We start from the raw sequence: 15,750 nt of genomic DNA on the forward strand, positions 1-15,750 counted from the left end.
AGGAAGTACAATCTTCAATGAACCATCTATGGAGCCAGCATGGTGTAGAGGTTAAGAGCTGTGGTTTGGAGTGGTGGACTCTGATCTGGAGAACTGGGTTTGATTCCCCACTCCTCCACGTGAGCAGCGGAGGCTAATCTGGTGAACTGGATTTGTTTTCCTACTCCTACACATGAAGCCAGCTGGGTGACCTTGGGCGAGTTACAGTTCTGATAGAGCACTCTCAGCCCCACCTACCTCACAGGGTGTCTGTTGTGGGGAGGGGAAGGGAAGGTGATTATAAGCCGGTTTGAGTCTTCCTTAAGTGGTGGAGAAAGTCAGCATATAAAAACCAACTCTTCTTCTTCTGGCATACCAATGCTGGTGGGTTAGGCCTGAGAATCTTATCCCTGCTGCTGTGGACTGCAGTGTTTTCTTATGTTTCTTGATGTGAAGTCGGCATATAAAAACCAGCTCTTCTTCTATTTATAGCATTTGATCAGAAATGATTCAGGAGCAGAAAATGTAAATCCTTCTTAAAGTAGCTTTGGGACCCATAGATTTCTAATCTCCCTTGGGCTGATAAAAACTTATTTTACTCCCAGGTGGAAGGTCAGAAGAGCCTTCTTTTTGAAGGAGGGAGAACTAGACACTGGCCACCTGCTCCAAAGCAGATGTACACAGTCTCACTGGGACTTATTCCCAGTGAAGTGTGAAGAGGACTGCAGACGTACATGCCTTGGTCTCAGTGGAACTGACTTCCGATGGATGATGGCGTTGTTGTGAGAACCTGTTTATTTGCGAGGTTGAAAAAGTGGCCCCTAAGAAGAAGAAGAGTTGGTTTTATATGCCGACTTTCTATACTACTTAAGGCAGAATCAAACTAGCTTACAATCACCTTCTTTTCCCCTCCCCACAACAGACACCCTGTGAGGGAGGTGGGGCTGAGAGAGTGTGACTAGCCCAAGGTCACCCAGCTGGCTTCTTGTGTAGAAGTGGGGAAACCAACCCGGTTCACCAGATTAGCCTCTGCTGCTCACGTGGAGGAGTGGGGACTCAAACCCGGTTCTCCAGATCAGAGTCCACCACTCCAAACCACCATTCTTAACCACTACACCACGCTGGCTCTCTAAGCAGGCAAGTTTCAAAGCCACACCAGACTCCCAACAAAACTAAAAAAGACTTGACCAGATGAGAAGCTAAAATCACAGGAATGCACTGCCAGCTTGATCACTGAAATATGATTATCAGTACAAGGCCAGAAAGGTAGCGGTGTCTTTCTGTCAGAGCAAAAACAAAGAAATACAAACAAATCCACCACATGCATCTGATGAGGTGGGTTAAACTGATGCTAGCATACAAACTTGCTAACCTTTAGGGTGCTACAAGACTCCAGGGTTTTTACAAAATATACCGTAAATACAACATATAATCAAACAGGAAAACAATTTAATGTTTGTAGAACCACACAAGTTAAAGGTAAAGGAAGTCCCCTGTGCAAGCACTGGGTCACCCATGGGGTGACGTCATATCCCAACGTTTACTAGGCAGGCTGTGTTTACCGGGTGGTTTGCCAGTGCCTTCCCCAGTTGTCTATACTTTACTCCCAGCAAGCTGGGTACTCATTTTACTGACCCCGGAAGGATGGAAGGCTGCGTCAACCTTGAGCCGGCCACCTGAACCTGACTTCCATAGGGGTCAAACTCTTGAGTTTTTGACTGTAGTACTGCAGCTTACCACTCTGCACCACGGGGCTCCTTACAAGTTAAGCTTTGCAAATCCAAATACATATGTGCTGCCCTTTCTTCCAATGCACTTCTCCATTTTATCCTCTCAACAACCTTGTGAGGTAGGGCGGACAGGGGGAAAGCAGCAGGGCTGGTGTCACTTACAATGCAAGCCTAAGCCTGTTTACTCTACAGTAAGCCCCACTGAGTTCAATTAGTCTTCTTCCTTAATAAGTATGTTTAAGATTTGTTCAAACTCTTAACCTTAGAACTCTTGAGTTGGGATTTGAATTCAGGTCTTCACAGTCCCCTGTGACCTCTACACTATGCTGTCTCTCCAATGTGTTTTTTAAACCTACAACAAAAATTTCTTCTAGGAAAAATCTCCTGGCAGCCCTCCGCACACTGGATGCGACTGACATTCTGCTAGGTGAACGGGCATGACGATACATTAGATGCCTTTCAAAAAGAGCAGCTAAATTATGCCACAGGGCAGAACTCATCATGGTCCTATCTGAGAAAGAGGAGAAGACCCTTGATGCCTACCACGGCGTATGTGTATGTATCTACAACAGACCAAGTGAAAAACATCCTGCCCCTTTAAGAGAGGCTTACTGATGTTATTTACCAGGTGATGTTATCTACCTCCATGCCATAAAAAGCTTCAACTGCCCATTTCCACAATTTAAGCCTTTAATAAAGGGACAGGACATTTCCCCCCCAAGCTTATTGGCAACCCTACATGTAGATACACACAAATTCCCAGAGAAACACAATTGTGCTCTCTTCACATTACAGGGCAGGTGCTTTTTTCAATATCCGTGTTCTGAACTTCCCTCTAGAAAACCTATCCTGGAAGCCCCTAAACAGATCCCTGTATTAACAATGTTGGCTACTATCGCCCTCTAGTGTGAGACTGAGATATAACACATCCAGAAATGCTCTCCCTATGTTTTCCTAAGTGTAGGCTGTTCCCTCATAATAGAAATTTTTTTCTGTGAGCCGCAAGTAGCCTAGTTAGGACACAGAACAGTAAACCAAAAATACCCACTTAAAATCTTGCCTCTCCTTTAAAGAAGAAGAAGAGTTGTTTTTTGTGTGCCGACTTTCTCTACCACTTAAGGAAGAATCAAACCGGCTTACAATCACCTTCCCTTCCCCTCCCCACAACAGACACCCTTTGAGGTAGGTGAGGCTGAGAGAGTGGGACTAGCCCAAGGTCACCCAGCTGGCTTCCTGTGTAGGAATGGGGAAACAAATCCAGTTCACCGGATTAGCCTCCGCAGCTCATGTGGAGGAGTGGGGAATCAAACCCAGTTCTCCAGATCAGACTCCACCACTCCAAACCACCGCTCTTTACTACTATACTACATTGCTCTCTTTGAACTCCCAGGTGACCTTCGGCAAGTTTCTAAGCCTAAAATTCCTTTCCATAAAATGTCTACCTAAACATTACCTCAAAGTCCAGTTGGCACAAGAGGTTTAAGAATCGGTGTACAGTGGCCCAATCTGGATCAGGACCATGGCATGAAGGGACAGAGGACTTAAGCCTCCCCCATACACATAGGGTTGCCAACCTCCAGGTACTAGCTGTAGATCTCCTGCTATTACAACTGATCTCCAGCCGATAGAGATCAGTTCACCTGGAGAAAATGCCTGCCTTGGCAATAGGACTCTATGATACTGAAGTCCCTCCCCAGGCTCCACCCCAAGAACCTCCCACCGGTGGCGAAGAGGGACCTGGCAACCCTATACACACCATTTTCCTGACTTGAAATGGCCCTGGGGAGCTGCTTTTTCCTCCACTGGGGAAATTTACTTGTTAAATTTCAGTTATTTTAGTTATTTCATTTATACTCCACTTTTCTCCCCAATAGGAACCCAGAGTGGCTTCCAGCATTCTCCATTTTATCCTCACAAGAGTCCTGTGAGGTAGGTTGGGCTGAGGGTGTGAGATTGGCCCAAGGTCTCCCAACAAGCGTCCATGGCATAGTGGGGATTTGAACTTGGGACTTTCAGATCCTACTCCAACACTCTAATCACTACACCACAGTGGCTCTTGTGATCTACTGCATGACTGAAGAATTCCCAGCTTTCTTTTTTTTTCAAAGTCTCTAGCCCATTTCACTCAACAGATATAGGAGGAAAGATATATTTCTACAACAAAAAAGGGCTAGAGACTTTAAAAAATAACCTGGACATTAAGAAGAACAGTAGATTGTGGCAATGGCTTGTTATATATCTAATTCTGAAGTGTGTCCCCTGCCTGCAGATACTTAAACCCGCAGATGGAGGGCACACTCACCGCAACAGGTTTTTCTGCAGACTTAGGGGACCAGGTTCATCCACTCAGATGGCCAATGCCAGGGCAACAGAGCTAAAGGGTCAGCTGGTAAGTGATGTGAAAGACCTCTGCCCGAAACCTTGGAGAGCAGCTGCCAGTATGCAACGCTGACCCCGGCAACCCAAGGGTTTGACTCCTTATATAGCAACTTCATGTGGATCGGTGGAGGAATGAAGGTTAGGAGCAGGGCTGTGTTGGCAAAAGGGCAGAGAGGGAAGAGGAGGACAAAGTCATGGAGGGTTTGATGTTAAGAACCTGGAGTTTGTGTTGGACCTGGGGGAACTGACAGGAAGCCGGTGTAGGGATCACAGGAGCAAAGTAAACCACAGTGCCTCTTGAGAGATGCTGTTTTCACTTTGGAATAGTCTCCCTGAAGCAGGAGAGGACTTGCTGACTGGAAGAGGAAGAGGAAGAAGAAGAAGAAGAAGAAGAAGAGGAAGTAGTAGTAGTAGTTTGTATATGCCAACTTTCTCTAACCGGCTTACAATCACCTTCCCTTCCCCTCCCCACAACAGACACCCTGTGAGGTAGTTGGGGCTGAGAGTGTGTGACTAGCCCAAGGTCACCCAGCTGGCTTCATGTGGAGGAGTGGGGGAATCAACCCAGTTCACCAGATTAGCCTCTGCCACTCATGTGGAGGAGTGGAGAATCAAACCCGATTCTTCAGATCAGAGCCCACTGCTCCAAACCATTGTTCTTAACCACTGCACCACGTTGGGTCTCATGGTGTCCCCATCTGCTAGGGTAGCCAGCTCCAGGTTGGGAAATTTCTGGAGATTCATGGCTGGAGCCTGGTGAGGGCGGGCCCTTAGCAGGGTATAAGCCCACCCTCCAAAGATTCAGCCTCAGATTCTGCGCGTGGGCTCCTCGAGCCCTTGTCGTCCCTGGTTTGGGGAAAATCCTCTGCAGCAGGCAGGCAACAACAGGGTATTTTCCCCAAATGCCAACTCTGCTGTGACAGCTCATTGGGTGGGGGAGGGGGCATGCAGAATCCTAATCAAAGCTGGCAGCGGTCCTTAGAGAATGAGATGTGCTTTGTGGTGTGACTCAGGGAGGAGTGGGAGGGTGAGTCTTCCAGAGGCTGATCTCAAAGCTGGGAGTGGGGTAAAGGATGGACAGCTCTCTGCTCCGGAGCCAACAGGCAAGCGTCATTTGCCAGGCCAGTTCAGTTCAAGCAACCCACGGCAGCTGCTTTGGGCACTAAATCAGCACAGGGCCCAAGTCACACCTATGGCCACCAGCCAGTCTAGGGTTGCCAACCTCCAGGTGGTGGCAGGAGATCTCCTGCTATTACAACTGGTCTCCAGCCGATAGAGATCAGTTCACCTGGATAAAATGGCTGCTTTGGCAATTGGATTCTATGGTATTTAAGTCCCTCCCCTCCCCAAACCCCGCCCTCCTCAGGCTCTGCCCCAAAAAACTCCTGCCGGTGGCAAAGAGGGACCTGGCAACATTCAAAAACAGCTACAAACCTTATTCCTTCTGCCACAGTCAAGAATGAAAAAGTGAAAAAGAAACATTGCAAACCTGGCAGGGCTGAGACTGGAGCAAACACACCACTGTCTGACAACATCTAACTAAATCTCCCGCCTTGAGCGCAAAGATCTCAGCAGGAGTACTTTGCAGCTTCTCCAGGTAGGTGCCTAGAATATTAATCAGCACTTTAATGGGGTTGCTCTGATTCCCTTATTTATGGCTTCGGGAAATTAACGAAGTAATGAAGATTTCCTCAAGGGTGGAAAGCAGCAACGAAGTTCACAGCCAGAAAAAGGGAACTTCTGGATGCGCATGTATTTTTTGGGATCTGCACAACAACACCCCAGTACTGTTAGGTTCAGGGAGCGCCTGCAACAGTTTTGGGATTGGGCGCAGAGGGGGGAGTTCCTTCTGCTTTGATTGGGGTTCTGGAAAAAACATGCTCTAAAGATCCAGGGCTTGGATATTTCTTTGACATCACCTGATGAACCCGCTCTCCACAAAGTTTGCAGCCTCCTGACCCACAAAGTTCAGCTTGACACTTTTAAACCTGCGGGCCTAGAGGCTGTTTTGAACAAGAGGGGGGTGAGTGATGGACCGCTTTTGACTCAAGCATTCCCTTGAAATTATTTTCTGTTATCTGAACAGGGAGTCAGCCAGCCCCATGGGGAGGGGAGACCACTTTGAAGTCTGAGAGGGGAGAGAGAGAACCCCTCATATCTAGGGAGGGCTGCCAACAGGCCTGGAGGAAAATGCCCAATCCCTTTAATAAAAGCTCATTGGGATGTTGTTTACTAGGTACTGTTTATTTATCTCCATGGCAAGAAAAGCTTCAGCTACCTATTTCCACCCATTAAACCTCTGTGGAAAAAAACAAGGCCTTTTCCCCCTCCAGGCACTTGGCAACCCTGTATCTAGGGCAGAGGTGTGATGGGGGCTCGAGGGGAGAACAACACATGAGATGGTATGCCGGCTGGGGTACAAACAAGCTTCCAGTTTCCCCACATTTTGGTCACATTGGGATCCAAAGCGAGGTGTGGGGCAGTGGTTAGGACTGAGTTCTTGTCTACGCTCCACTGTGACACTCACTGGGGGGTGTTGGGCTACTCACTGCCTCTCAACCTAACCTACCTAGCAGGGAAGTTGTGAGGACTCAATGAGGGTTACAAAAGCCATGCTTGCCTCCCCAAGTTCTTTGGAGGGACGCATAATTAATGCATCCATCTTCTTACAACCAGCTATTGGGATAAGGCTAACAGCCTCAGACGCATTTGATCCCTTCAGCCTCCCAGCAGACCATTTTCTCTTGTTGGGAGGGACTGGAAGGAAGGGAAAATGTCACAGTTGCTAAGCAACCAAAGATGATGTTTTACATTCACCTGTAAGTGATGCCGGATGCCCCGACATGTGCCTGAGTCTGCTAATGTCTGGCCTCAGAGAGGCAGAAAAACTTGTCAAGAGCCATACTGGTCCAGGCAGAATCCAAAAACAAGAACAACATTCATGTAATGCCTTTTTATTACCACCAACCAAATGGATACAAAGCATTGTGCATGCTTTTGAGCTCACTAGAACTTTTCATCAGGTTGGATGTTAGAAAAAGTTTTAAAAGATGGAGGGGTAGGAAGGAGAATTTTATTCTATTGATTTATTATATTTATATCCCGCCCTCCCCCTGTCTAGCAGGGCTTATGGCAGCTAACAACAGCACAATAGAACAACAATACATTCAAACAATTAAAACCACAACAATCAATCTGATACGTTACATCTAACCATAAAAGATGGTGCAAGAAAATCAACACCCTAGAGTAATTCAAATGATGACCCTACAGAAAACTGGAGTACAGTGGTTAGTGGCAGCCCAGATGATACCGGGAGGACTGGTTGGTGGAGAGACAGGGTGGCAGAACAACGGAGGGGAGTCCCCCGATCCAGGGCAGTAGACAATGTTAGCCACATAAACCTCAACTATGAACTCTGCTTCATAGGAAAGCATAGTGTACAAGCAAAACACTACTTGAATAAAAGGATTATTTGTCTGTGTGATGTGGTGGTGAAGAGTGATGGACTCTAATCTGGAGAACTGGGTTTGATTCCCTGCTCCTCCACATGAGCAGCAGACTCTAATCTAGAGAACCGGGTTTGTTTCCCCAATGCGTGCAGCCTGCTGAGTGACCTTGGGTTAGTCACAGTTCTCTCAGAACTCTCTCAGCCCCACCTACCTCACAAGGTGCCTGCTGTGGTGTGGGGGGGAGGGAAGGCGATTGTAAGCCGCTTTGAGACTCCTTTCAGTAGAGAAAAGTTGGGCTGTAAAAACTAACTCTTCTTTTTCTTCTTCCTGAGCAATCCTAAACAGAGCTATACCCTTCTAACCCCATGAATGGACATCCCGCTTCAAAAGTGGACAAAGAACTCCCGTCTCCTCCCCTGGCCATTGCAGCTCACAGAGTACAGCCAAGGGGAAGGCCATAGATGGCCATCTGTAATTATTCCTTTGTCTGTTACCAAGCCCAGAACAACCCCTTAGCCAGAAAAGCACCTGACTTGTTTACTGCACACGGTGCCCCGCTAGGAGCATGCTGGGCTTCTCTGCAGGGTCAAGACACGGTCAGAAGCCAGTCACGCCAGGCAGCCCCATCTTGCCCTCCGACACAACCGCCTCATCAAAGCCATTTTCTCCGTTGCTATGGAACCGCACACAAGCTCCCTGGCTGATCAGACCTTGGCAGAATAGCCTGTCGCTGAACCGCACGGGTACTGAGGCCCAGAGCAGCTCAGCTTGCAGATCTCAAGGCAGATCAGCCCCAAACATGGCCATGAGGAAAGAGGCACCGATTTAAAAATGAATAAATAAACGAGGGAGGGGGGAGCTTGATCCTAACCCCGCTTTCCGTCTGTCCTCAGCTGTGTAGGCTGCCCTGTAATCAAGAACAGCAGCATTTTATGCTGTTGTATGCCCTCGGTTTGTTTTTACTGACTTGTAAAACTGGAGACCAAGTCCTATGAGGAAAGGTTAAAGGAGCTGGGTATGTTTAGCCTGAAGAGGAGAAGACTGAGAGGGGATATGATAACCATCTTCAAGTACTTGAAGGGCTGTCATATAGAGGATGGTGCCGAGTTGTTTTCTGTTGCCCAAGAAGGTCGGACCAAAACCAACGGGTTGAAATTAAATCAAAAGAGTTTCCGTCTAGACATTAGGAAGAATTTCCTAACAGTTAGAGCGGTTCCTCGGTGGAACAGACTTCCTCGGGAGGTGGTAAGCTCTCCTTCCTTGGAGGTTTTTAAGAAGAGGTTAGATGGCCATCTGTCAGCAATGCTGATTCTGTGACCTTAGGCAGATGATGAGAGGGAGGAGGGCACCTTGGCCATCTTCTGGTCACTGGGTGTGTGTGTGTGGGAGAGGTAGTTGTGAATTTCCTGCATTGTGCAGGGGGTTGGACTTGATGGCCCTGGTGGTCCCTTCCAACTCTATGATTCTATGTTTTGCTTTTATATTGATAATAAATGGTGTTTTATATGATTTTGTTTTATATCATTTTTGCCTGTAAGCTGTTTTATATCATTTTTGCCTGTAAGCCACCTGGAGCAGGCCTCTGGAGAGGATAAATTTCCTAAAGAAATAAAATGGCTCAGTTTCCAGCAGCTGCAAGCCAGGTGCTTCTATGCACTCAAAAACAAGGCACAATCATAATTGCCAGTGCCTTATAATCTCATCCTTTCAGGTATACTGTCTCTTTACATGGAGAGTCTGTTTAGTTTTCAAGACCTATTTCCCATGAATTCTGGCAGGTGTCATAATGATCCTCTGGCTACATTAATAAGAATGTTTTATTATAAGAGTTCCTACCACAGAGGGTCATATCTATGCCACAGAGTCAAATAGTCATGCCTTGTCTCTGAGGAACTCTGGGAACAATCGTTCTGTGGTGGTGGAGGCCAGGGATCGCCCAAGGAAAAAGTTCAGCACCTTTGCTAAACGCTGTTTCCTAGGAGTCTTTGGGCGAAGGTATGACTGGTATAAGGCTGGTACAAGTTTGGAATAAAGATGCACTCCAAGAGTGACCTCACTGGAATAAAGATCCTACATATAAAATGAACAGACTTATTTATTATTCATTTCATTTGTACTTCACTTTTCTTCCAAATGGAGACCCAAAGTAGCTTATCATATTCTCCCTTTCTCCATTTTACCCTCTAACCCTTACTAGGTTAGACTGAGAGTGCGTGAACAAGCTTCCATGACATGAGTGGGAATTTGAATCAGTCTCCTATGAGGAAAGATTGAAGGAGCTGGTATGTTTAGTCTGAAGAGGAGAAGACTGAGAGGGGATATGATAACCATCTTCAAGTACTTGAAGGGCTGTCATATAGAGGATGGTGCCGAGTTGTTTTCTGTTGCCCCAGAAGGTCGGACCAGAACCAACGGGTTGAAATTAAATCAAAAGAGTTTCCGTCTAGACATTAGGAAGAATTTTCTAACAGAGCAGTTCCTCAGTGGGACAGGCTTCCTTGGGAGGTGGTAAGCTCTCCTTCCCTGGAGGTTTTTAAGCAGAGGGTAGATGGCCATCTGTCAGCAATGCTGATTCTATGACCTTAGGCAGTTCATGAGAGGGAAGGCATCTTGGGCATCTTCTGGGCATGGAGTAGGGGGTCACTGGGGTTGTGGGGGGGAGGTAGTTGTGAATTTCCTGCATTGTGCAGGGGGTTGGACTAGATGACCCTGGTGGTCCCTTCCGACTCTATGATTCTATGATTCCCAGACCCTAGTCCAGTACTCTGACTACTACACAATGCTGCCTTCAATGGGTCTCATCAGAGTTTGGTTTAAAAAGGGACAGGGGTTACATCTTGGGATCACTAATGTGCCTCAGTTTCTTGGGTCCCAAGATCTGCCACCTTCTTGCTATATTTCCTTATACTGCCAGTTTGGGGCAATGATTAGATTAGGAACTGGGAGACCCCAGTTCAAATCCCTCACTCTGCCATGGAAGTTCACTGGGTGCTGTTGGGCCTGTCACAACTCTGAGTGTAACCTACCTCACAGGGTCATTGTTCAGAGGAGTAGAGAACAATATTTATAAAACACTTTGTGTCCCGTTTCGGGAGTAAAGCAGGGTACAAATATCTCAGTAAATAAAATAATCACTCTTGCTATACCTTTATGCTCATGAACATACATATTTGTGCAACAACCACATTGCTTTCAACATTGCATAGAATCACAGGCACATGAAGAAGCATAAGAAAACACTGCAGTTGACAGCAGCACGGTTAAGATTCTCAGGCCTAACCCAGCAGCATTGGTATGTCAGAAGAATAAGCAGAAGAGTTGGTTTTTATATGCTGACTTTCTCTACCACTTAAGGAAGACTCAAACCGGCTTATAATCACCTTCCCTTTCCCTCCCCACAACAGACCCCTGTGAGGTAGGTGGGGCTGAGACAGTGTGACTAGCCCAAGGTCACCCAGCTGGTTTCATGTGTGGGAGTGGGGAAACCAAACCGGTTCACCAAATTAGCCTCCGCAGCTCATGTGGAGGAGTGGGGAATCAAACCCGGTTCTTAAGAGTCCCCCGCTCCAAACCATTGCTCTTAACCACTACACCACACTGGCTCTCAGACCTTAATCCGGGCAGTTCTCACTAAAGCAAAGAGTAAAAGTGGTTAGTTGCCCTCCTAATCACAAAAACAGGCTTCCCACAGACAAAAATGGAGTTTCTACATACCCAAGGGACTCCTCAGTTATGTAGATAAGCAGGATTTTGTAAACAGGCTATGAAATCAAAAGAAATACTGCCCTCCCCACACACACAGATGGGCCAGTGGTTGGAGAAAGAGAATTAACGTTAAGGAAACCAAAACAGCCTGAGGAGAACTGAACATGCGTCAGGAAGCTTAAAATGCTAAGGGCTATTTCAAGCAAAATGGGAGGCAGAAGGGGAAATTAGTCTGCTCAGTTCTTTGTGAGTTTAAAAAAATCAAAGGTAGATGAAGGGACCAGGAATGGAGTTCCAATTGCTTACAGTGCACAAACGCTTTCTTATAGGGGCCCCAAGTTTTTATTCTTGGACCCTGCCCTTCCTCCATGGCACTAAGGATTTCTGGTGTGTTTCTCCTCTACATCTCAGGGATGTTGTGGTTGCAGCCACTCTCCTTTCATGGCAGAAACTGGAAATGGTTCCACGTGGTTCCATGTGGTCTCATGACCCTGTGAGAGCTGATCCCTGCACAGAATGGCCCATCCCATCAACCGAATCCCTTCCCCATGTTAACTGCCACATGTGGCATTTCTGTGGAGATTCTCCCTGGGGTGAAAAAAACAGAATCCACCAGGCAAGTGGTTTTCTGGCAAGGAGAAAGACTGCCCCAGGTGGCAACCCAAATTAAGAACAAGCCATACTTTTAAAAGCCTTTGCCTTCTTTATCTCTCCCCAAGGAACTGATCTACACCTCTTGCAGAATTACTAGATGTGTGATTTCCTGGGCTGCCCCACATCAGCATGCCAGTGTGGGCATTTTTGGCTTTAATCGGCTATCCTGTGAGGGAAACAATACCTCCTTGCACACAGAAATCTAGTAAGACCCATGTTCCAGACAAGAATGTATTCCCACATGCTAGCATTCTAAAGACGGGTAATTAAACAACAACGGAGTGAGCATTTGAAATAATAAGAAATACTTTTAACTAATAAGAGTCTATAATTTGGTTCTGCTGCACCTGTAGATAGAGTCTGAAAAGGGGAAGGGTTTGGGAACTACCCTGGGATGCACATTGAAATAAACCCCACAGAAGATGCCTCTCGTTATCATTTATGCATGGGAGGTTTTGCCTGGGATTTGCCGCTCTCTAGATGCACATTTTCCCCATCCGAATTCTCAAAACTCAGCAGCCGTTTATGCTTGGTAAATAGCAGCGAGTTCCAGGCTGAAGTGCCCTGCATATTTTTTTGATTTCTTCACCCTGAACCATCACTTCACTGCGAAGCAGGCACATACCTGCTTCGCATTTTTAAGAGCCCCTTTAACGAGACCTTTAGTGTTTAATCCGCCCCTGCATTGAAGCATTCACTGAAGGAAGCGTGCAAAATCCCAGCCGCGGCTTAGCTTTGCAAACGACTATTGCTAATGGCTATGCAAACGAACGAACGAAGGAGCAGGCGAGTGTGTGTGTGTGTGTGTGTGTGGGGGGGTGGAATTAGTTTGACTTTCTCCTCTTGCATCGGGACCGTGAATAATCATTTTAAAGGTCGGGTTTTTAAAAAAAAAACAAAAAACCCAGCATTGAGCGAGGAGAAAAATCGACCCTGCATAAATGTTGAACAATAAACCCCTCATGCAGAGTTTTGAGTATTCGGATGGGGGGAAATGTGCATCTAGAGAGCGGCAAATCCCCTCTTGCCCACTCGATGGAGGAAGAGAGGGAGACCCGCCGAGGACGCCCTGGAAGGGTCAAGACAGGCGTGAAGTCAAGCGTCGATGGCTGGCGAGAGCCTTCGCGCTCCCGGGGACATCCGAGCGACAAGGTCTCCGCAGAGTGTTGAGTCACAGCCGGCTCGCTCTGATTCACGGATTACGCCAAAGCAGCCTCGCTTGTCATAACCCAGGCATGCGCTTTCCATGCGCTCGCTCCCCTCGGCTGGCTGCCGCACATGTGCACACACACCCCCCCCCCACTACCCCCGCAGCACTCTCAGCCTTAACAGCCAACCGGGGAGCACTTCGGCCAGGCAGCCCTAATGAGTAAACAGCCCTGGCCTGGGGGGGGGGGGGGGGAGGCATCCATCCATCGAGGGATACCGTCACGTCGAAACCCCCAGAAGTGCTGCGATGTCTCACGCACACCCACCTGCAGGTGGGACTTAATCTTCTCCATCCCGGCGATTCATCTTCTGCAGTGAGTTACGTTTAATCGCCGGGGCGAAGGGCACTTCTGCAAGACCGCAGCGGGGGGGGGGGGGCTCATGAATGCCCTTTCCTTCGGAGCGTGAAACGCACCTGAGCCATGAGCCTGGCAAGAGCCGCGCAATTTCCCCTCCCGCTTAAATACCAAAGGGGAACATCGTTTTGCCGCAGGATAGTGGGGGGCAGCGATGAGACAGATGGCAATGGAAAGGAGGGAAGGGGCCGGATGTATTTGTTGTATTTACTGATATGGTCTGTTTGACCAGCCAAAAGTTGATACATAAAATGATCTGACTTAATAGAACTGGAAAACTAACGTACATTACAAAATTAGATAAAAGACTAATGATATTAAAATGTAAAATATTAAAACGTATCATGAGAATTAACTTAAAGTCTTAATATTTCTAAAAGTATAGCAAGGTTTAATCTTTTTTTTTTCTTCCTATTTTTGCGAGTTTTGATTGCCATGGCACAAAATTTGGCAGTTGGGAGTGAAAAGTGTGGAGTTTCACCCATTAGGAGCCTCTTAATCAGGAACTCTACTGGCTTATCTGGGAATCCACTGATCAGGGGAGCAATTAATTTAATACGGGCCTCATGATAACAACAGACAGATGAACAATACATTTTTGGTGGTTTCGATGTCTCCTGACCTGCAAGGGCATAGCCTTTCTGATCTTGGATCATGACATCTGGCTAGACTAGTGTAGCCCTTCCTATAGTTGATAAATTCCAAATGGGAGAAATAAGCTGCAGGGGTAACTAGGTATCTAGATTTTTCTGGAGCCAAGAAGAAGGGTGATTTCCCCAGAAGGGGCCAGATGAATGCTCCAGCACAAACATCTGATCAGATAATGCTTGGAACCCGGGGGCTCTTGCGGCATAAAGAAGTTTGTATATAGGAGCTGCAGTGTAAAGTGGGGCTGGGGGGCAGAGCACTGAACTTGGGCTGAGGAGACCCGCCTTCAGACCCCCCCTCCCAACTAGGCAACTTGCCCACTAGCCTTTTGCAAGTCTTTCTGCCGCCCCAACCAACCTCCCAAGACTTTGGGGGATTCTTTTTGTGAGCACCCACATGGAGGCTTTGCTCCACCTTAGCTTCCAAACTGGAGTACTTTTTGGGAGGAACATCCAGCTGACATCAACCCCTGTCCTGTTTCAAGGTTGCCCCCCTACTTTGCTCTGATCTTTCCCAAACCTGCTTTGCTTCCTTTCCCCCTCCCCGAAAGTCCAAGTGTTGCATGCTTGCAGGATGAGAAAGTTTGCCTTTTCAAAGGTCCTGCCCACATCAGCCTCATTTTCCTGCCCTTTGCAGTTGCCCTTTCCCTCTCTTCAACAATGGAGGGCTTTTTTTGGGGTGGGGGGAGATCAATAATTGCCCTAGCACTGTAAGGATATTGCAGTCCCCAGTCTTTTAAGAAGCCCCTCCAATGGGGAAAAAGGCAGGGGGAATGTGGCTGGTGCAGGAAAGCATGGAGAAAACTCCCATGCAGATCCTCTATTGCCAATAAGAATGCTTCTGCAGCTTGAGATGTGGCATATCCATTCCCTTTTTGCAATGCCTCAGTGTTACTGTACATGGGGCTACCTCTTAAAACAACACACGCACACTTAGAAATGTTGGCACAGAGTGCCAGCTGCCTGCCTCAAGAAAGTAAGTGCTTAATTGCAGGAGGAGTTAGCTGTTACTATTTTCAGAAGCAAAACAGTTGTTAAGAGATTTAAAGGGGGGGAATAAAGCAGGGCTTACTTCTCCCCAGGGTCTTTGATTAATTCACAGGCAGTGGGGGGAATAGCAACAGAGAAGGAAAAGTTCTTTAAAATAGGAAAAGGTGACATCAGCCTATAATCAGAGGAAACATTAAGTGCAATTTATGACCGAGAAACAAGTGGCTGCGGATTGTGCACCAGTTGAACCATTTCTGCGATCCAAATATCTTATGCAACACAAGCACTTTTACTTATACTTGCTTACTTCATTTGTACTTCACCTTTCTCCCCAAAACAGCTTAACATCATTCTCCTGTGCTCTATTTTATCCTCACAACCACCCTTGGAAGTAGTTTAGGCTGAGAATATATGATTAACTCAAGATCATCTTCCAGGGCAGAGTGGGCATTTGAACCCGGGTCTTCTAGATCTCAGGGTTTGACACTCTATTACACCACATTGGCTTATATATTTTGCATAAGTTATTCCAACTGTACTAGCATGGGGGAGAAGGGACTGAGAATATGAAATTTCTGATACCCTGCCTTACATTGTGCACAAACAATAAGAACATAAGGAAGGCCCTGCTGGATCAGACCAAGGCCCA

At 47.1% G+C, this 15,750-nt stretch overlaps 1 protein-coding gene across 1 annotated transcript in view; it reads right to left on the minus strand.

The window, feature by feature from the left end:
• Positions 1-13,401, minus strand: part of CD164L2 (CD164 molecule like 2) — a 62,243-nt gene extending 48,842 nt beyond the window's left edge. Inside the window, exon 1 of the mRNA XM_056846446.1 lies at positions 13,326-13,401. Coding sequence (XP_056702424.1) covers positions 13,326-13,401 — 76 coding nt within the window. The remainder of the gene's footprint in view (positions 1-13,325) is intronic.
• Between the last annotated feature and the right edge of the window lie 2,349 nt (positions 13,402-15,750).

Source organism: Euleptes europaea, chromosome 3, assembly GCF_029931775.1.
Source record: "Euleptes europaea isolate rEulEur1 chromosome 3, rEulEur1.hap1, whole genome shotgun sequence".
Taxonomy (NCBI): domain Eukaryota; kingdom Metazoa; phylum Chordata; class Lepidosauria; order Squamata; family Sphaerodactylidae; genus Euleptes; species Euleptes europaea.